Source organism: Antrostomus carolinensis, unplaced genomic scaffold (genome assembly GCF_000700745.2).
Source record: "Antrostomus carolinensis isolate BGI_N321 unplaced genomic scaffold, ASM70074v2 scaffold5817, whole genome shotgun sequence".
NCBI classification, from domain to species: domain Eukaryota; kingdom Metazoa; phylum Chordata; class Aves; order Caprimulgiformes; family Caprimulgidae; genus Antrostomus; species Antrostomus carolinensis.
Window position 1 is genome coordinate 86038 of NW_010329474.1, and position 23243 is coordinate 109280.

General features: G+C 38.5%; 1 protein-coding gene across 1 annotated transcript in view; it reads right to left on the minus strand.

Moving 5' to 3' along the window:
• Positions 1–22578, minus strand: part of LOC104528532 (teneurin-4-like) — a gene marked incomplete at its 3' end in the record, with an annotated part of 96236 nt that extends 73658 nt beyond the window's left edge. The window contains exons 1-3 of the mRNA XM_010172569.2: positions 22446–22578; positions 16923–17137; positions 10436–10646 (exon numbers count right to left, since the gene is read on the minus strand). Of these exons, the coding sequence (XP_010170871.2) occupies positions 10436–10646; positions 16923–17137; positions 22446–22578 (559 nt within the window). The remainder of the gene's footprint in view (positions 1–10435; positions 10647–16922; positions 17138–22445) is intronic.
• Between the last annotated feature and the right edge of the window lie 665 nt (positions 22579–23243).

Consider the following 23243-nt stretch of genomic DNA (forward strand, 5'->3'; position numbering starts at 1 on the left):
ACCTGCTGAGATTTCGATTTTGCTGCTTCATTTGTGTTTTATAAGGCTTTTACATTTCTAGCTCAAGTAATCCACACCTGGCAGCCAGGGATGTGAAAGTCTTGACAGCATCATGGAAACTCAGTCATTATTTCTGAGTGCTCTTTCACAGTTTCCTCTTCTGCAGGGCACCTAGTGTGATGCTGATACTGCTAATGCCACTTGGTGTTGTGCCAGATTATGATTTTTTTTTTTTTTTTCTAGCTTTTCTGAAGGCTGGGAGGTTTTTTTTTAATTAAAGATCCATGCATATAACCCTCTTTGCTCTCATATCCCAGTGGAACTCTAACCTTCACATGCAGATATCCGGATGCTAAATTAGACTAAGGGCAACAAGCAGACAGTCCTCTAAACAACTCCTTAAATCTCTGCTGATTCTGGAAAGTCAGAGTGAAGTAGAGTAATCACAGTATTCAATTGCATGTTATTCTTCTCCCACTCTATTTCTGTAAGAACTTTAAAAAAAAAATAAAGGTGTTTGCAATGGCAGATACCCCACGTCTCCATCAGTGTTCTGACAGCAAAGACCTGCTCCAGCCAGCAGTGACTCTAGAGGCTGGAGCATTTTAAAAGGTGATGGTGAAGCACAAAAAAGTTCAGCGTTCAGGATCAGTTTGGGTTGCTTATTGAAACCATCAAGAGCTGCTGAGTTTGCCAAATTTGACAGTACATCATGTGAACACATTGTCCCTTGAGATGTCTGTACTTTTGCTTCTAGGTCTGGATTGAGATATCCATCCAGGTACCCAAATGGCTCTCACCACAATAATGTCAGTCTTTCTCACACTATTTCAGGCACATTCGACTCCTGGCCCAGCTGGAAATACTACAAAAACAGCTTTTCTGTGCACTATTTTTGAACTTCTGGGCTACAGAAACAAGAACCAAGTGGGAATAGTTTGGGGAATAAATAAAGAAGAGAACAAGTCTGACCATTTCAGAAGCTTATGCCACATTTGGTCTGAATTTGCTTTGCCCTTTGAGAGGGAGCTTTATCTCACTGATTCATTCCTTTCTCTTACTGCTTCCTTTTTAAAAAATTTTTTTTCTAGTGCAGAATGCCTTATAATCTAAAGCTATCAGATGGTTGAAAGCATAAGGTGTAATGGGATTTCAAAAGCACTTGGGCACTGGTCTATGAATACTACTAGTTAATGGTGAAATCTCCTTTGACTTGACTGGGACCAGAGTGAAGGCAACTTTTAGACAATCCTGCTAATGTATTTCTGCTGTTCATGGGGATATACAGGGAACACTGTTTTCTTCCCTGAGAATGTCAGCAATGCTAAAAGCATGAAAGGGTCTATGCAATACAGTTCTTAAGGAATTGTACATCGACCATCTGAAAAAACCCTCTGTTCTAAATCACTTGAAATGTGATCACAGATTAGAAGTTAGCTGGGAAAAGAAAAAAGAAATGATTTTAAACAAAGAGTTGCTGTTGGGCTGAAGCCTTCTTCTTCCTTCTACAGGGCAGCTTCTAGGCACAATAACACTTTAATCCCATACTTGTAACATACATATGACAAGACTGTGGACATCTAGAAGGACACCTTGAAAACATTTCTTCCCAGTTTTCATTTTTTGCAGCTGGAATTTTTTTAAATCGGAATTTCGCTCCACTAAATGAAACTCTCATATCCCCAGTTTGCCCAAGGGATTGAAAAAAAAATAAAAATTATTCCTTCCTGCTCTCATAAATTGTTACAAACTAATACAGGAAACAACAATTATTCAACCTTCAGGGTTCAACTTCTGGAGCTGCACTAGCAAGCAGGATGTTACTTCACGTTCAGTACATTACAATTTCTTCTCCTGTAGCTCAGGGCAAGGCAAAACCTGGCCTTGAGTTTCACTTTAAATGATGTTGTAAGTTGGTTTATTCTAAGGGAAAAAAAACATTCTTGCATACACACACAGAGAGGACCTCAAATGTGATCTCATTTGGTCAAACAAATACCACGAAACCTTGGCAATGTTCTAATTTTGGGTGCATTAAAGATTAAGTTTCATTTGACATGAAGTCTTTAGCAAACATATCCCACCTGATAAATACAGATGTACTGGCTGGAATGACTGGTGTCTGAAGTTCAATTAGGTTGGTGCTTGAGGACACACTCTTGAGTATGATGCCTGGTCTCCAGCCACTGTTACAGAAGGGCCTGAGTCTCTCTTGTAGGTTTTACATCAGATCTGCCCCCCTGTAGAGATGCCCTCAGGTCCCTGGGGCATCTCAAGGACTGCAAGGTAACTGCATTGAGCTGCCAGTGGTCTTTGATCAGGGACAGAGAAAAAGTAGAACTCATGGCTCTGTTTCTGCCTTCTATGGACTCACTGCACAAACTTGATCAAATCGTGTTCCTTCTCCACGCCTCCCTAGAGGCAAGCTCTCTAGAAATCAGTTTAATGTAATTTATGTAACTCTTTTTCTGAAGGTCACAAAATTGGGGAAGGGTTTAGAGGGGAAGCCGTGTCAGAAGAGGCTGAAGTCACTTGGTGGGTTCAGCCTGGAGAAGAGGAGACTGAGAGGAGATCTCATCGCGGTCTAGAACTTCCTCCCAAGGGGGAGAGGAGGGGCAGGCGCTGATCTCTTCTCTCTGGCCACCAATGCCAGGAGCAGAGGAAATGGCAGGAAGATGTGGCAGGGGAGGGTGAGGTTGGCCATGAGGAAAAGGTTCTTGAGGCAGAGGGTGGTGGAGCACTGGAACAGGCTCCCCAGGGAGGTGCTCATGGCACCAAGCTTGACAAGACTCCAGCAGCATTTGGCCAAGGCCCTCAGGGACATGGTGTGAATGTTGGGATTGTCCTGTGCAGGGATAGGAGTTGGACTCATGATCCTTGTTGTTCCCATCCAACTGACAACATTCTGTGATTCTATAAGACTGTTGTAGCACTTAGCTGAAGAAAGCAGTCACACATCTAACACACAAACCAGCCGTTACCATTTAAAAAGTCAACACACACCAGGAGTTACTGTACAGGCTGTGTCCTTCTCATCCCACTCGGCCCCGTGCAAAAGGAGAGGTTGGTCTGGTTACTCCTGAGCTGTTGATGTTGTTGGTTTCTGTTTTCTTTTGTGGTCTCGCATGTGAGTGCAGACACTTTAATACAGCCTTTGGAAAATTAAGTCTTTAAAAAGTCTGTTGTTCTAGTAGAGAAAGGTTTCTCCTTTCATTTGCCAAAGTGTACGAGTCACTCCCACAACCTTATTTCTGTGCTTTAGCAGGGGAGCATTCATGGAAAGCAAAGTCTGCACAGAGCTGTACGGGAATACGACACAGGAATAAAACAAGCTGTGCTTACATTAGCCTGCAGTCTGGGGTGCATGGAAAGAGTTATATACAAAAGTGTAAAAACAAAAACCATATGCACTGTTTTACACATTTCTCCAGAAACCCTCTGATAGCACTATATGCTGTGTTATTAAGGCAGAATTCTGCTGCTCTGAAAAAAAATCAACTGGAAAAAAAAAAAAAAGAGAGACAGAAATAACAGAAAGAGAGAAAAAGGCTTGGACTTCACTATTAAATAAACCTTTTCTTGACCCTAAAACTAAAGTAATTACCCCAATCAATAAACCTTTAGTACAAGCTCTGTCAGATCAAGAGAACTTGCCTGCCTGCAAACAGCACACTGACAAGCAAGTTCAAGGCTACCAGTCCATGTAAGTACAGATGTAGGCAAAGGTTTCCAAAAAAGCCAAATCTACCTTCATTTTTCTACTGCTTTAAAGCATGACCCAAACCAGACAAAATCTGTATCATTAAAGACATTCCGATGTCTAACTTCTGCTGAGATGAATACTTATTGGCAGCCAAGCAATCTTGACAAATATGGCTTAATTTCTTTTGTGTAACAATGTAAATGAAAATATGTGTCTGCTTGTCTATTTTTCCCACCCAAATTATCACTTATAATCATGAGATCTACTGGAAGAGGTGTGTACATATATAAATAAAAAAAAGCACCAAGGAAAAGCTCGTGTAACACTAAATACATGGTTCCATCTCTGCTTTAAAGCAAAGCTAGCTTTACACACTATAATTTTCTACTGCTACCTTTTACTCACAGAGCATCAATGAAGAGACAACACGCTGTATGGAAAAAGCAGCTGTGGAAGTTTTTACAGCCAAATATCTGACCTTTATAGGCTGATTATTATTTAATTATCTTGGGAGATGTGTCCCTAATTTCCCCTATATTAGAGATGCCTTCCATCTTCAAAAGAAAAAAAAAACCCTGAAATAATAATTTTGCCTGCCGTTATGGCTTGGGAAGCAGGGTTATTATGTAAGAATTGTTTCAGTCACTTGCAGAGAGAAAAAAGGTCATCACAAATAACACGGAGATTTTAAAGGATTGGTCTGACTTTTAGGTTTCTTGGAAGTGCTGTAGCTCCAGCAGGAGCAGGCAGAAAGCTGCAGGAAGCATTTAGGGAGCAGTGTGCCATGTACAAACATTACTGACTGAAGCTGAAGGGGATTTAAGAACCAGGAGCAATGTTTGATCTGTTAGGAGTTGTCTGAAAAGGCAGACAGGGAGATAAACTCCAACACTGGAACATGCTCATCCTCTCGGCTTACTTCCCTGGGAAATGAGACTGTTCATCAATTTTTGGGGAAAAAAGGTGAAAAGATTAAGAGGGCACTGATAAAGCTATTGCTGACTTCTAGGGGCTGGAGTTTTAAGGGCTGTATCACTATCCATCTAAAAACATCATCACTATTTGACCAAGAATATAGCTAACAAAAAACCTCTGGCCAGGGAGAGAGAAAACTAATGTGAAAAGTTTCACCTCTGCACAGCTGTCCTTCCATTTCCAGATCCAGGCTCAGGCTATGTTTGCTTTTTATTAAACCCTGTAAAGCAAACAGCTTAGATATACACATAGGCTGGGTGAGAAAGTGAAACCTCACTAAGCACACGACTACACCTGCTTGGGGAGGGGAATTCTTGCAGATCATGGAAAGCTCAGGCAGAGGGAGTTCACCTCATATTTCTGTCTCTCTGGGTGATGCCCTGCCTATCAGGCTAGGCTAGTTTTGACTAGGCTGGATTTGGCTAGGCTGGAGACAGCAATCTCCTGTCTTCTTGCCATCCTTCTGCATTGATTAATTCAACTCTCACCGAAGGATCCTTAGCTGGATGTTTAGTGGAAGACACCTTGCAGTGCTGCAGCATAATAACCTGAATCTGTGGATAAGTGTAATGTTTTCAGTCAAGCAGACCTGTCATTGTAACAACATTTGTGAGACCAAATTCACAGGGGAAAAAAACCCAGCACTACCTGGCAGGGACTTATAAATGCCCTTTTTGCCTCCTACCTGAATTGACTGACTGTATCTCTTTTCTAAATACTACCAGACTGAGACCTACAAGCTTTACCACACTCAGAGAAGCTGGGTAAGAGCCAAAAGCAGGAAACAAAGCATCAAAAAATGGGATGACGGCAACAAGAGGGTAATCAAAAAAAGCACTGACCATCTGATAGAGTGTCTGTCAAGCAAGGGCTTGTAATGGGACACACAGAGCTGGAGGCAAAAAAACTATTTGCAGAGCATGCAAAGCTCTGCTGTTATTTTGCATGAGGGAGATCAATAACATCAACAGTGAAGTTGTGATTTTCCTCCCTGCCATGGTTCTCATATGCTGTTGTATTTCTTTTTCTTTGTAGAGCAAGAAGAGAGTTGTGAGTCTGGAAAGGAACAGGCAACTAATTAATTATCTGTAGTGGGTTACCACAAGGTGGAAGTGCTTACAAGTCCCTCTGTGAAATAAGGGAAGAGCTAAGATGACCATACTGATGCAACAGGGGAGAACAACACTTGAAGTAACTGAGTATTTCCATGGAGCATCTGGAGTCCCATTAACAGTTAAAAGGGTCCTGATTCAGCAAAGTACTTGCTAAATTTTCAGCCTCTTTTGTGGGATATAGCCAAAGAAGTTCAGAAAAGGGTAGCTGGGACATTTAAACCACTTTTGCTCAGAGTCCTGAAGATCTAATCACACATGGGGGAGTTTTAAGTCAAGTAACTCAGGCATTAAGGAGCTAAAAGAAAGTGTAAGCCAGAACAGATCACACCTCATGTTAGTCTGCACAGTATCCTGACTCCTCAGTACTTATATGGAACCAATTTAGACTTCTCCAGACATTAGCAAAGCAAGTGTAAATAACGTGAACAGCCTTGAGACTGTCAGTGGATCACACGTATGCATCCCCTCTGAATTGGAAGTTGGTAGAGTTTAAGTTGGTCTGCACACAGGCAGGGAAGCAAATCTGAGCTACTCAGGCTGATTTTGCTTTTTACAGAATCCCAGAATTGCCTTGATTGGAAAAGACCTTTAAGATCATCAAGTCCAATCATGAACCCAACACTGACAAGTCCCCGACTAACCCATGTCCCTCAGCACTATGTCTACATGACTCTTCAATCCCTCCAGGGATGGGGACTCTACCACTGCCCTGGGCAACCCCTTCCAATGCCTCAGAACCCTTTCAGCAAAGAAATTCTTCCTCACATCCCATCTCAACTGCCCTTGGTGCAACTTGAGGCCATTTCCTCTTGTCCTGTCCCTTGTTCCTTGGTTGAACAGACCCACCCCCACCTCTCTCCACCCTCCTTTCAGGGAGTTCCTTTTGATTTCTCAGTGGCCCTGCACAGCCAAGCTTGCCCAAGCTCAACAATAACAGCTGCTAGAAGACACTTTCTGACTCTGTAGATGCTGTTTTCAGGCTCTCAGATGTTTCTTGCTTCTACTGAGCAGCTTTTTGGCCAACATCTTTGTCTCAGATGTGTTGATTCCTCACCCTACTATGCTGCTCCACTTATACAAGACTGCTCTAAATAAAGCAGTGCTATCAGGCAGAGGTGAATCCACAAGACACTTTCCAGAGAAGTGTTTCTATTAGAAATTTCAGAAAGTGCCACCAATGTAATTTACAAAAAGGTTAAGTTATTATTGAGAGACCTTGATTGTCCATTCCTTTACAATGTCTTGCAGTGTAATTCAGAGGAATGAGATATAAAAATGCTATTAAAAGATGAAAACTTTCCCTGAATAACCTTTTTTCCCCCCCTCCACCTGAATTGCCTTTATTATGCAGATGTATAATTTCTGGCAGGCATTATGATGCTGTATTCTCCCCCGGTTTATGTGCAGTGGCATGTAACAGACACACATTTTGACACCACCTAACACTTTAGTGACGATGATTCCACATCCTTTTAGAAAACAGGCTAAACTGCCATCTCCTGCCCTCAAAATCAGTGCTAATGTTCCTGAGTGGATTTAGTTATAGCTATGTCAGATTCCAAAACTGGATGATGGACAGCCTCACAATTTATGAAATTAACTGTCTGTTATCAAACTGAGGATACAGATGCTTTTTTTCCCATTTTTTCTCCAGTTTTCTCTAGTATAATGAAGGTCAAATCATTCCAGACAAGCACTGCACAGTAATTGCAGTTCATACTGTCATATGGAGCCTGCAATGATTTTACTGGCTCTGAAAATTCAGTCTGTTGGAACAGAGCAGATACACTTGGAAAACCAGCACCCTTTCCATTCAACATTTTTCTTGCTGAAGTAAAAGCTACGGTCCTTTACTCAGGTGAGTCCTTACTCATGGGAGAGGTTTGCCTGAGGAATGACAGCACAGTTTGGCTTTATGAATTTATCATTATGATCATCATTATCAATTTTGTGCTTTCTACTATTATCCCTGATCATTAATTAATGCTTAATGTATTTTCCCAGCAGTTCTATCACCCTCGCAGCATCTCTGGGGAAATGTCACTCTCCTCAGTTTTACACGGTGAGCAGCTGAAGCATGAGCCAGAGCTGGGTCAGAATTAGCACATCAATCAGAATTCAGGAGTTTCAGGCTGCTGGTCCTGTTCTCAGATCACTGGATCCTACTTCTTCCTGCATCACAGCTATACTTTTCAAACACACACTCACCGTACGCCCGGTGCCCGTGCAATAGGAAAGGGAGATTTTGCTATGTACTCCTGCCACAAAAATCAAATTAAATGGCAGCTTGCCTCTGACAGTCAACACAACTCCTCTGCAGGTTCCTCACCCCACACAGAAAGATCTAAGGCTCCCATCACGCGTGACTTGATTTATTTGTTTGGCATTGCAATTTTACACCCTGGTTCATAAACACTGTGTCAGGCTGCTGTAGCCTTTTCACTCTGGCACCAACAAAAATTTGTAACACTACAGTACTATGGTATTTATAGACTTAAAATCTAGCAATCATGTCTTGCCAGACCTCATGAATAGACTAGAAAGGTTCAGAAGCATTACAGTACATTTGTATGAACCACCTGACTTGATTTTTCTTTTTTTAAAACAAGCTGTTGAAATTTAGACTAAGAAGAAAGGTACCAACTTGTTAAGGCTATTATATATTTTTTTTTATGGTACTTATAAAAATGCTGCACTTCTCTGGCCAAATTCTAGCCAAGAAGTCACATCTTCCAATCTAAAATTTTTATTTATCATCTCAAGTGAGTTTCAAAGTACATAGCTTGTACCTAAACATCTTTTCCTGTACACTATAGCTTTGTGTTGACATATAGCTGCCAGTGGGCAAAGTGATTCCCACAGATGGGGCAAAGCTTTCTCTTGTGTAGCAAAAGAAATCGTCCTTGTACTGAAAGACAGGAGGGATAAACAAGGTCAACAGGGGATATATAGAATATATCGTGGTTATATATCATGGACTGTTCTGTTTATCATGTGGTCATGAAGGTACAGTGCAATAAAAAACAGGATTGCCCTAAGGACAGTCTGACATGCTGCTCACCCACACTGTTCCCCCACTGTTCAAAGGCAAATTAATAATGTTTTGCCCTTTTTTTTTATATATATATATATTTTTTTCTCCCTATGTTAGTGCAATGAGGCCAAGAGAAAAGTCTGGCCAGAACACTTAGCATCACTTTGAAAACAAGAACAACTTGTGACTGTGCTTTAAAAGTGTTTTCTGCTGTGAGAGCCTTAGCAATTTTCCTGTGATGAGAATTTTAAAGTGAAGAAATTCTTTAGACAAGGAAAATAAAATCGCTTTCAGAAAAGTACCTAGAGGTTATTCTGGGCAGAAAGTGGTCAGTGTTAAGTAAAAGCTCAAATTACTAAAGTAAACTAAATGAAAGCAAATCTGCATTCTATAGAGCAAGATTTCAACTTCATAAGCTAATGTGCAACTATTTCTGCTGTAGCTTAACTGTGAACAGGACTGAACATGTGCATTTCCAGGTTTTAAACTGAACACAGTGTATTATAGCAGCATTTCCACTTCTGCAGTAGATAAACTTTAGTGCTAAAATGGAATATTTGGATCTTAATGACTTTGCTTTAATAAGACCTAAACTTTTAATTAACCTGCCAAGACAAATTACAGCCCGTAGCTCTTAGGTAACTATTGCAGACAGCTGAGACTCAACACCAATGCCTCTTCTGGGAGAGGGATTAATGGCAGCTTTGGAATGAGTCTGCTTTTTTCAGCAAAGAAAAAAAAATCCATTAAACAATCACTGTGGCTAGAAAAAAGCTGAGTGCTAGTTTTATGGACCAATCTTTAAATCACATCCAAACGAACAGTTTCAGCAGGTCAGTCAAATTTAAAATTAAATATTATTGAATCAGAAATAGATTCTGATATTTACAGCTTGGAGGAAGAATACCCAGTGTGCTAGGCTGTCAGGTAGCCCACAGGCAGCATCCTTTCCTCCTTGGACAACAACAAATCAGTGCCTGTGCGCTGAGCTGACAGGGCACTTGGCTGCCAGAGAAGCTGAGAGACCCGTTTAGTTAATTTTTTCTTCTTAAGAAATCTGAGCTTCCTTCTGTCAGCGAGGAGAAACAGAGATTCCTGTTATCGTGGTTCCTACTACCAAGCCTTGCTGTGCTCTTTACTGGAGTCTTAACCCCAGTACTCTGCCTGAACTCCAGCTTGAGTAATTTTGATGGTGCTCAAAGGCAGGACTGTGTCACACAAACCTGTTGCATGGTGTTGCTGTCTGCTCTTCAGTCATTCCTATACCTCTGCTTCAGAATGAGAACAAAAAACAACCAACCAACCAAAAAAAAAAAAACCCCTAAATAAAAAGAAGATCAAAGAAATAAAATGAAGCAGGGAATTTCAAGCCTGTAATACATCTTTGGCACTGGGTTGAATGTCTTTAAGGATACAGTTACTAAAAAGTCCTACAAAATAGTTATGAGATATTTAGGGCCTAACAGTATTCATCTCATTGCTAAATACAATCCCCTACCAGCATTCTCTCTGAAACCACACAAAAGCACCGTGCAATTTGAGTATGTGCGTTAATATCTGGCCTCAAGGCATATTTAGGAGTTTAAGAATAATACAGGAAATCCTTACCAATAGCAGTAGTAAGAAAAGAAACCACTTCTGATTCCTTGCCATCATTGTAGAAGGCTAAATGCCATATTCCTGAATCTAAATACTGGATGAATCCTGTCTCATGGCTGGACAAGGGCATAAAAGTTCTATGTTGCCGCTGAGGTCCTTCTAAGCTTCTCGCCTCTTGTGTCAGTAGACGTCTTCCATCAAGGAGCTCGACAAAGTCAAACTGAAACATAAAAAAGAATGATGTTTGTGTGCATTTCAGGCTTCCTCAAGCTTAATGTCTTGCTCTGGATCTACAGAAGCATCATAAACAGGATTTTCTCTGGTAAACTTGAGTGTGTTGCTGGACTCCCTGTAAGTAACCATTGTGGAAATAGCTCGTATATGAATGTATTTTTCTGTAATTACATGAATGAGGAAATCATCTTTCTTTAGAATGTGACTTGGGGCATATTGACCCTACTGCTGCATTTTCATTCTGTAGAAGCAAAAACATGGTGAACATGAGGTCCAGGAACCATGCCTAAATTGCACTGTAAATACAATGGTAAGAAGCTTATTTGTTACCTTCTTTGTGTCTTGGCTAATAAGGAAAATAGACAGAAAAATGGATCATCTGGCCCAACCAGGTTGTGTGACAGAATTGCTATAGGTCACCCATGAAAGGATAAGAGATATTTGTAAATAAATCCTGGTAGATGTTTTGCAGAAGTATTTTGCTTAGCCAGCAAGGGTTTTCTCTTAAAGCAATAGCAAAAGTGGTTAAAAGATCATAGAAGATGAAGATGGAAAAGAGATGGTAAAGTAACATATAAAAGTCCCATTTAGGGGGTGGCTTTTGGAAATTTTCCTCAAAAGGACATTTATTTTTTTGCCAGAGTAACTTCAGCTGAACAACTGCTTTGACTTTGCTACTAGGATTGTAACTACCTTCAGTTTCCTATTTAAATAATTTTCCACTGACTTTCTGCAATAATTGTATTTTGTCTGGTAATATTTTAAAGCGATGGGTCAGATACAAGCCTATCAGACCTCACAAATATTAAGTGAACCTTATCTAATCTGACTTTTATAATCTGTTTAGGTGAACAGGTCATCTTGAGAGCAGAATACAGCAGCTGAGGCACAGCTTAGCTTTTCTATTCCCTGACTTCACTTGGTTTTGCCTCTCTCACCCAGTTGGTCAAATAAGCTTGTAGTTTTTGGCAGGAAGGAGGAAAACAGGCAGAAAGAAACAACATCACTTATTTTTGCACCAGTAAATGTTGCTGCACTGAATGGTTTCTAAGTGCTGGCTGAGTGTGGCAACAATATTTAGTCTTCTTATTCCTTTTGACTTTACAGTAACAAAATTTGGGTGTTTCTGTTATATTATGAAGTGGTCTGCTATGGTCTTCAAAGTCAACCAAGATGAAGACTTCATGACATGTTCTTTACTCTGCAGTGATTGCTAAGTTAAAAATAAAATATTAAAAGTGTTTATTTCCAACAACATTTGAGAAATAAGCTACATATGACAGCTTGCTCATGAAATGATAAAACTTGCCCTTAGAGTATTTTAATTACTGTATTTTAATTATTTATTTACATTAAATAAGTTTTGAGCCTTGCTTTAATTTTTTTTTGCTATATTTCAATATATAGATCTCCCCAATTCAGTGCTGAAGTGTCTTTTGAGAATGTAAAAGGGCATTCCTTTTGGGTTTCTATCCATGTTAGCTTTGTCAGAGACAGAGTTTCTGTTTTGAAAAAAATAAATAAATAATGCAAATACAAATTATAAAAATATACAATATAAAAATAGAAAATCTAAAAATAGAATTTAAACATAAAATCTAAAAATAAATTATTGAAAATGTAAGTTTCTGTTTTTTTTAAAAAATACAGGGATTTAGTGATTTTGAGTTTTAAGAGGATACTAGTGAGAGGTTGCTTTGAATGACACTTTTTGAGCCAGATATTTGTAGGCACTCTGAGGATGAGTTATTGCCCAGGCTGATTCCTCATCAGGTCTCAACGTGGTCATGACTGACACAGCTGAGAAGGGCAGTGACAGAGGATGTCACGGTGCTGTCTGGTTGCTGTGAATGTCTCAATGAAGTTGAGTTTGACTGAGGAACACATTGGCCAGGTGTAGTGAAAAAGTTAAAATGAGTAAGAGAAAAAACCTATATATTTCCATTTCCATTTTGGAGCATGATGGAACACATTGTCTACATTTTTAAAAGGTAACTGCAGACAGCATAGGTAAAGTTCATCTCACTAAGGCTGACCTCTCCATAGGAGCTTGAATTAGTTTTCTAGAACCACTGGATTGCAGTCAAAGAGACACTTTTTAGAATGCAATCTGCATCATCCTAAAGCTGACATCTAAGAAATATCCCATGGATTGTGAATTACGATCATTCATTTCTTCCTACATACTACATGTAGCTGCTTAAAGCTTAGTGAGATGAAAACAATTTCAAGGCATCCAGCTACGGCCAGATGTTGTCCAATCTGGGTTATACTTGGAGCTTCCTGACAAAAGTAGAAGTTTATTTTTCTAAATAACTTTTTAAAATTATTTTTCTAATAAAGTTATTTTTCTAAATAACTTTCTAAATAATAAACTTTATTTTATTTGCAAGAAGCTGCTGTGGATCTTGGTGACTTTGCAAAGTTACTAGTTACTAGTTGTAAATATTAATTGAACCACAAATGGATTGTGCATTATTGCATTTTAATACATTCAGAGATTTTTAATAATGCAATCAGAGTTATTGAAAGTGAGGAAATCATAGATAAAATGCCATGTTAACCAAATCAAATTATACAAATGGAAAAATGCCTCCCACAAGCTGTGATGGCAATCCCTAAAATTTATGATTTAACAAAATTTGACCTAGGTTAAAAAGAGTTTAAAAAAATGATTTGATCTAGGAAGATTAAATCTAATAGACGATAATAAAATTGAGTAACTTTTATTATGATTTGTTGAGAAGAATTAAAAGAAATGCCTTTAGTTAACAGTAAACTATTTTAGGCTTCTGTAGGCTCTATTTCTAAGACTACCAAAATTTGGAGCTTCTACTTTCTTCCTACTTATTATTGTCCATGATTGTTGGTAACCTCAACTAGAAGACAGATGATCATAGGTAGAGAAAGTTTCCCAAAGAGAATCTGGATTAGTTTGTTGTTTTAGCATGGATAAATATGAGCTTTAGCATTTTACCAAATTCAGGAATATATGCTAAGGTTTTACAACCTTGAGATCAATTCAAAGGTCCTGAAAGAGAATAGACTCTGTTAAAACTCACACTACAGAAGATAGATTATCTAAACAGAAGAAATATCTAATTATCTAACTGTTTTGCTGAATATTTTGCCAATTAACAGGGGCTGACAGAAAGGACACCAGCACCAACCAAAAGAGTAAGTTCATTTTACTGATTATCTTAAAATCATACAGAAAGGAAATAATGCAGTGAGCAATCAGAGTAAGTGAAGTATATTGCTAAGCAACAACATACTTAGGCAACACATCTAATCATTACTACATAAAGTTAGCAATAGTGATTAAGAAAGATACCTCACCATCTGTCCTATTTATCATCATCCAGACCCACAGTTGCTGGAGCATCCCAGATCAGCGAGGGTTTGGAGAACCTCTCCCAGGCAATTGGGAAGTGTATCCACCCTCAGATGAGGCCACCAAAGAGTCACTGAACAGGGGTCCAGCTTTATAGTCCTCACTTATCAAACTCCACGAGTCAGGATGACTTGCATTTTCCTTTGTGTGGAAATACCTGACACATCATCCGCCAGGTTGGATTGTGCTCAAAGTCTGGCCAGTCCCTGGGGAGGAATCCAAGGGAGTACCACTGTCCTTGCAGTTTTAGCCATGTATTTCTCAACTGAGATCTGTCCAGTCTCAGTACTTATTTCAGTCCTAACCAAGGATGTTTGCTGATTACACATATTATTACTTTTGTGGATGGCTGCTAAAAGTTGTTGATTGCTCTTGCACTATAAATGTTATAACAAATAGAGTCTTTACAGGGTCTGTCTAGAGGTCAACAATTAGCTTAGGCCCGTTACCCAGGCCTTGGCATATCACTAACATAGAAGAAAACCTGATTATTAGCTGGAATTTTGCTACTGCCATCAACTAGATAGGCTGGGGAAAAATAATTGAGCCTTTATTAAATTCTCCTGGAGGAGACTGTATCACTGCTCTGAGCACATATTTTGCCAAAACCTTGTTTATAAAATTCCTTACAAACTTTGGAGATATAAAACTCATTGAGTATATTTATGGGGTGCAGCAGATACTCTGGATTATGCAAAAGAAAAGATGAGATTTGTGTAATAGGTACTAACTATGAGAGACACGTTTACAATTTCAGCACAGAAAACAGGTTACTTACTGACTTCTAAGACTCCTAAGACTAATAAACTATGGTGAGATGAAACATCATATAAAAATATACAGAAGGAGGACAATGTTTTAATTGACAGCAGGTTTATAAGATAATAAATCTAGGAAAAGGGATAAATTTCAAAAAAATAAATATTAACAAGTAATAAATCAATATTGATTCAATATCTGCAGCTTCATTAAGTTATTTCTCCAGAACAGGGTGGGTTTTGTGATCTGCTTCTATTAGTGCACCATGATTTTTATTTTTTGCATAAAAATGTTGTTCTGGTCATTTTTGTTGGTCCAAAAATGGTTATTTATTGAATGATTATTTTTTTATATACTAGACAGCTCTCAAATAGTGGCTACACAAAAAGCAGCACTTACAAGGATTCTGAGCAACTGCATTGCCTCCTCCAGCATGTAATATGGACAAACATGTGCCACATCCCACATTCAACATCTCATTCTCAGATGAGGTTTCAACTGATACACAACCATGTTGTTTTAAATGGGAAAGGTCCCGACACTGACAAATCATTCAGAGTATCCCAGCAAAAATTAGGTTAAAGAAAAAAACAGCAGCACTGGTGGTCACTGTGGGGTTCTTAGTTGCTTAAAAGATTACTAGGGTTGGGTACAGTGCCCTGCTACATTTAAAGATTTTGCTTTCATTTCAATAGACTTGAGGTTTAGGTGTTATATTTTACATTTGTTATTTAAACATTTGAAACTATTCATGGAATAACTCCTGTTCCATAACAGAAATTAATAATGATAATAAACAATACAGACTTCTGATCTAGAGCTAGTATTATGTGACCATGACTTGAGTTTTTATTTAAATAATACAGGTTTTCTGTTTCAAATGTTTGACTCTCCCTATAAAGAGAGACTGATTAAAAATGGGCCATAACAACACTTCTGTGTCACTGAATTTATAACCTGCTGATCCTATTGAAATATATGAATTCTTCAGAAATTAGGCAGAGAAAGAATAGATTTATGTCACCTTTTTGACATAAATAAGTTGCAGGTGTTTTAACATGTAGAAAATACCATATTGCCCAGAAAGATTGTAATAAACTTATTTGTTTATTCAAAAAGAAAATAAAGGCATGGTAATTCTGTAAATCTCAAAGAGTTGTGTTGGCTTTTCTGTTAATAGTGGAGGGTAAGGGTAAGTTACAACATTAATATAAACCCGGTAATACTTTGATAACTTGCTGATTCAAATGGGAGTAAGATGCTTTGCATTGCCAATCAGAGTTATACCCTGATGTATTAATCAATCTGCTTAAAAGCAGCTTAGAAACTGAAATGGAGAGTTGAGAAAATAATGTGCAAAATCTTTATGTAAGGGGATAGTTCTTTGGAGCTTTCCCCAGAAAGTGATGTCTTGCTGTGCCTTTTGTCCACTGTGTCAAGAAAAGCCACCACTAAAATTGAAGTGATTTTAGTCCTACAGAATAATAACTGTACCTTGATTTTTCCTTAAGTAAGCCAGTGGCTTTCTGTAAAAACTTGATTTTGTTTGGTTATACACCAATTGCTGGGCTGTGAACAATTTCAGTTTAATCTGACAGTGAACTTGCATAATGTGAGAAGTTGGCTCAAGGCATTTCAGCACAGAAGACAAAAGTGAATTTTGCTCCTGTGAGGGTGAGAGATTGAGGTCTTGCTGCTCTTACCATAAGAAAGGAAAGGCAGAGGCTGAAAGAGGGAGACAGACCTAAGGAGATACATGAGACTGCTTAAGAGATTATTCTTTTTGAAATAGTTGGAGTGTGACTGCTGGATGGAGACCAGCTAATAACCTCAATGGCTACCAGCCCACAAACCCCTCTTCCTCCTCCTCTGGCACCTTGCTGCCTTAGCCAATAGCCTGCTTTGCTTGTGTCTACAGCCCACCAGGTTAATGTGTGTAAATATCTTGCGATTATCACTTGATTATCTTTTCTCTAGATAGATGATCTTCAACATGTTGTAAGCATGCAACAAATTCTTGAAAGAAATAGCTGAAATAATAAAAACAACAAGCCATAAGAGCATACAATTTAAGACAACTATTATTTAATTGAAATGAGGTCCCATTACCTGTGTATGTGATGGTGGGAGGCCTTTTCTGCCATAGATGCCAACCAGAGCAGCCTTTCCTAAAGACACATTGAATTTCAGATGCACTGGGTGGTCGATGAACACCTGAGATCTCCAAAAGATACCAGGGGGGATCTTCTGTGTGGCTCGTCTGCCAACATCAATTTCTCCAGAGTCTATAAAACTGTCGTCTGGAAAGAAACTACTGGGCTTTCCTGCCAAAACACAGGAACAAAAATCTTGGATTAGCTTTAGATCTTACAAGTAATCCAGTCATACTGGTATCTCTGACACTGATCTTGAGAAACAGTCTATTAATGTCCTGAGGTCTTCCAAGTACTTTGTCTAGCCAATCCATACGATTATGGGAGACAAACTGGCAGGGTTATTCCTGGCTTCAGTAACTGTTTTGTTTAAAAACATGAACATGGGAAGAGCAACCTGAAGAAAAATGGCCCTTTGTTTAAATTGTAACATCAGAGAGTGTGCAATTACATTCTGAAGACAGAATAAATAATTTGACATTATATCCTAAATGAATATAAATTCACAGATGGAAAAGTCATTATTAAATTAGCAAAGAGAAGTGTAGGTAGACACGTGTCACAGAATGGAATGGTAGTGTGGAGAACAGCAACATGAACGATTGCCTAAGTGGGGAAAGGAAAATGTTTCTCTATTAAATTAATTCTTGACAGTAGTAACAGTATTTGAAATTTGTTCAACAGTCCAGATAAAATGGAGGAAATCATACCCTGCACTTCAGTAATATCTAGTAAGAAATATAAAAGGTTTTAATTTGGTTTCAATATAATCTGTAAAGTGTTTTATGATTATCCATCTTCTTTCAAAAGACAAGCAAATAGAGGCATCTGTTTCTTAAAGCAACCACGAGATTGGAGAGCCTGGATATCTGGATGGCAATCCATACGTGCCACAATGTCCAAGGGAGTCAGCAGGGAGATCAACGTCCCTGGAAAACACATCTGAGAAATTCCAGGTTAGAAATTCATACACTGACAGTTCTCAAAACTGGTGGCCACTTTGAAAAATTGGGACCTGAAGGAAACCCAGGGAATGAAGGGCAGAATGAAAAATAAGATCCCCAAATGTTGCCTTTTCAGCCTTTGCTATAAGCAGTGGCCACAGTTTCATCTGCAGTGCATAAAGATGATGAAGAAGGTAATTGCATAGCAAACAACCTTTATTTAAGGACACTTAGAATCATAGAATGGTTTGGGTTGGAAGGGACCTTAAAGATCATCTAGTAGACTTCTAGTTGAAAAGTATGCAGTAGTGTCAGCTGAAAGATTCTGGCCTTAGGGCAGAGAGCATCATGTCACCAACAAGGACTAATTATTAGTCTCATATTGTGAGATTTTTTTCTTCCAGAACTTACATTTGGGAAATGGGAAACAAAAATATCTTTTCCCACCCATCATGAATTCAAGTCAAATAGTCTTAGAATTTACTTATCCTGTTGAAAAGATGATTGGTAGAACAACCTTTATTTTATTGTTTCAAATTATAATATTTCCTTTAAAATCATACAGTATTAATTATATTATTTCCTTAAACTTCTCCATATACCATCTCAACATAAATACTCCAGAAGAAACACATGTAAATTGTTAGCTCTCTGTAAAATCCATATAGAAATTATATGCATATTAGCTATTAAAAAAAGAAGTCTCTGAAGATGTTTCTCTGTAGGATGGAGAATTTTTCTCCTTTTTTAAAAAAACCCCAAACTTATGTAAAACTTTTTAGCAGAAAAAATAAGACTAACACTTGATTTAAAGTTAACAACTGCTTAAGTAGACTGTTGGAGCAGGACTTGGTGGCATGTTTAATTTCTGTGCTATCTTGTGGCAAAGTTTTATGCACACCAGCACACTCTAAAAAGCAAAGGGTATATACATGTTCATAGAAAAAAAAGCTACTCGTAATTTTAGAAGAAGATCCTCATTTATCTTTATTGCATTTAAATAAATACAGGGGGGAAATCTGTCTTTTTATGCTTTTTTAGCAGATAATCAGAAGCAGCTTATGTAAATGGACATTCTTTCTGAATCATTTTGTTCACAGAGAGTACAATTGTACAATGAAAATCAACGAGCTTGATTCCAAAGGGATTACCTTATCAGTTGAATTGTTAATATTTATTTGGCATACTAAAATTACTTTTCACACTGTCAGGATTAAAGGAAACAGTTCCCATGTCTCCATGCAAAGTTTCTTATTCCATTATTGTAAGATGAAAAGATTCTGATTTCTATTTTAAAAAGTGCTAAAGACATCACATGTTTTGGTTGAAATGAAGAATATATTTTTCTCATTACTACTGACATGTTTTATAGATTCTTAGAAATTCATATGAAAACCTAAAGTATTTGATATGCACCCTGATTGTTCATTAATAAAGCTTGTAGGTTGGAATGAATCACGGGAGGTGAGAATTTCATATGATAGATGTTGCTATGCAATAGATATAACCTGGAGAAAATTCTGCCTGTACAGAGAGCAGCACTTGCTCATGCAAGCAAAAATGCTTCTGTGATTGCAAGAGACCATTTCACAGATATAATTGTTTGTACACACAATTACAAAGCTAATGTCTCCTCTTGGTGGATGGTTGTATGCCTGAGAAGCTGATATCCTAAGAGCTGCTATATCAAGTTGCCAGTGGTTGACATTTATCCTGATACAGAAGTCCAAAGAAAGGCTCTCTTCACCAGGCTGAATTCAGCCCCTGAAATCCATCCATGTTTCATCAATTTTTAACCTACTGTAGGATCAGGCCCTATGGACTGGATATTTCATAAAGTACAATAAGAAAGCCATTTCAGCTTCTAATCAGAAATTAGGTTTTAATCAGAATATTTGACTCCTTCAAATTAATTTCAGGTCTGAATTCTTAATTTGGCTTTCAATTACTTTCTTCTTTCCACACATTACCTTGAACTTTTAGTTGCTGTAGGAACTATTCCTAATTTATTTGGATATCAAAAGGAACTATTTAATTTCAGCCCTTAATGAATCTGCTTGTATTTTTGATAGCAAGGTACCCCAACTCATCAAAACACTTAAGAACACACTTATATTTATAGAACCACAGAATGGTTTGGGTTGGAAGGGACCTTAAAGATCATCCAGTTCCAACCTACATGCTTAGATGTGAGCATGTGATTAAGTGCTCACATCTGGAGCACAGCCACAGATGAGAAGGGATGACTATTACTGGGAATTGGCAAGACATTGGTAATGATTCATTCAGATCAGCTGTAAGGATATTCTAATACATTCCAGCCTATTTCATTGTGATCAAGAAGATCTTCAAATATCTTTCAATCCAGTTTTTAATTAATTGCAATTTCATACATTCTGGTTTAGAATAGCAGCCACACAACACTGCTAGTCCAGAATTAGTTGTGCAGTCACCTGATGGGGAGAGAGAGGCATTTTAAGGCTGGACAGTGTTACTCCTGCAATAAAGATGTTGTTCTGATGTGTTTTTTAGTCAGGACAAGACATTCTCCTCTAAAGCTGACAGATTCCCTAATATCTTGTCCTGGTTTTTAGCTGGGACAGAGCTGGGTTTCTTTTTAATAGCTAGAACAGCACTGGGTTTTGGTTTCAGCGTGGGATTTGTTAGGAGAGAAACGCTGAGAACACACCAGTGTTTGCATTTTTGTCACTGGAAGTTGAAGGACTTTGTGTTTTGTTAGTTTACAAGCACAAGATCTAAGGGGGACAAGGAGTATTTAAATTAAAAAGCTTGGTCAGTGGGTGGTGAGCAATTGCACTGTTTATCACTCATTTTCATATTTTATTACTATTATTATTAATATTTGAATATCATTATTATTTTAAGTTTTATTTTATTTCAATTATTAAATTGTTCTTATCTCAACCTACGAGTCTCCTTGCCCTTGCCCCCCAGTTCTCCCCCCTATCCCCTGGGTGGGGGGAAGTGAGTGAACGGCTGTTTGGCTGCTAGCCCAGTGCTAGCCAAGTTCTAGCCAAGTGAAACCAACACACGTCTATACAAAGCACTAACTTGAGGGATCTTCTAATAACATAACTAGTGTATTTCCAAGATTTCTCTTTTAACAGAGCTTTTTGGCAGCACTCAAAACTACTACTGATGTCACTGCAAGCATGGCTGAAAAAGAAATCAAGTGGAAGTCTTTCACTTGGGTGGCAGGTTTGGCTACATTCATTTATTTTAATTTTGACTTTTTAAAAGGAAATGTAAAGATCAAAATGTGATGTTTCAAAAATTAAACATATGGCAAATTAGAGGGGAAAAAAATGAAGAAGGATCTGTTGTGAAGTATTTTTGAATACAACAGCAGGGGTATCTGCAGCTTGCTGTACTGTCTAGTAAGGTTTGCTGAGAATAACCCACTTAACTGATTTTTCCTTGTAGGAACTTGATGTCAGACATCAGTTGCTAGTAAATACACTGTTTTAAGGAACACACATAATTATGGCCTTTATTTAGACTAATAAAGACAGATAAGCTCTTAAAGAAAAAAAATACTACAATTAGTTTAAATAAAACATGTAAATATAGGCTCTCTGCCAAAGTCTAGGGAACTCTGTGGAAACCTCTGAGTTCAATGAGTTGCCAGAACAGTAGCATTCTTCTTATCTCTTACCCACAAACCTTTTTCCCCCAAAATAATTACCAAAAATAGCCAATTACTTCAATTTTACTGAAAGTTGTTAACCTCCTATAAAGAAGCTTGACACACAAACAAAAAGAGCTTTCTGAAATTTTGAATTTCTCACTTCTCCAGCTAAGCCTTAGGAGGGATAAAACACCTCTCCTTTGCAGTGCTTACAGGTGCTTTTGGCAGTGCTGCCTCTATACAAAGCACAGCAAGATGTAAAGCTGATGGATAACACAGTGCTGAATTGACAGAACAACAGTTGCTTCTAATTTCAGTTAAAACTGCAGGCTGTCAACATGATGATACTTTGTGGAGATTGGACCTTTTATCTGGCTACTTTTGCAAAGAGATGTCCAACCCTGGGGTGCTAAAACTCACAGTGTAATAGCTCTTAGCAAATATTTTGCTCCTCAAAACACTGGTACTAGGTGGCAACAAAGAGGCAAACTCAATCATTTTGGTACTGTTGTAGAGAAAGCTTGATCCAGAGCTCCAGGAATCGTTTAATTTTCAAGACACATTTTTCTCCTACAAAAACAGCCACTTGAGGCAGGGTTTTCATGATGGCCTTCTGTAGCCTGTGAGATACAGTACAGATGGTTCCACCTTGAGAATGCCTTGTGTGGTGAGGGTTGCACACAGTTTTATTGCATTAGTGGACATCAGAAGAGTACGAAACTTAGAAACATATGGAAACAAGACTAATGACTACTAGATCTAGACGTGAAAGACTAGAAAAAAGCACCTGATGATGGGAGCATTGAGGGTAATGGGACATGAGATTGGATGGTTGGAGTTCAGAGGCAGACAGAAGACTCACAACATGGATACACACCAACCGTACCTTCACTGGTTCCTTTGCCTTTCCTGTCAGGTAACTCTAACCCTGTGCCCCCCGAAGGATATAAGGAGACGTCCGTTGGCACTGGCCAACTGCTGGCTGTGTCTTCCGTGATTTCATACATCTGCCCTTCCATCGGCTGCAGGTGCCAGTTTAGGCCAAACAGGTGCATGGCTGTGGTGAGCAATGAGAAAAGTCATCTTTTTCTGTATGGGAGAGTTTCAGAACTACAGGGGTGCTTCCTAAACCCTCACTTCACTGCCTTCACTAAAGTAGTGGCCATTGCTTTAGGATAAGAATGGGATTAATGGAATTAGACAGCCCCTGTTGCTTCTACCATACCAACTCCCTAAGTCTTTCCACCCACTTTAACTCATTTTAGATCACCTGTACCAATCCACTCTTCTTCTTCTGGTAGAACCACTCCTGATTTGTGGCCTACATGAAAGAATAACCAGGCACAGTGTTTCAGAAAGCTCCCAAAGCTGGGGTGACAATGCGGTGAACACAGAAATACAAGGAATATTATTTATCAACATACCAGTAAATCCCAGGAAACTGCACTCTGGTTTGTTGTGTTGTATCCATAACACATTATATAGGTTCATTTTAATTTTTTTTTACCCACCAATGAAACACAAAAGCTCTTATAAACATCTCTGGCAGTTTTTTTCCTGAATAAGACTGAGTAAAAACTAAGGTGATTTAAGACTTGTCTTGCACACACGCCTTTCTGCTCAGTACCACACACACAAGCAACCATGACTGAGCATTCCCTAGTCCAACTCAGCTTCTCCCATT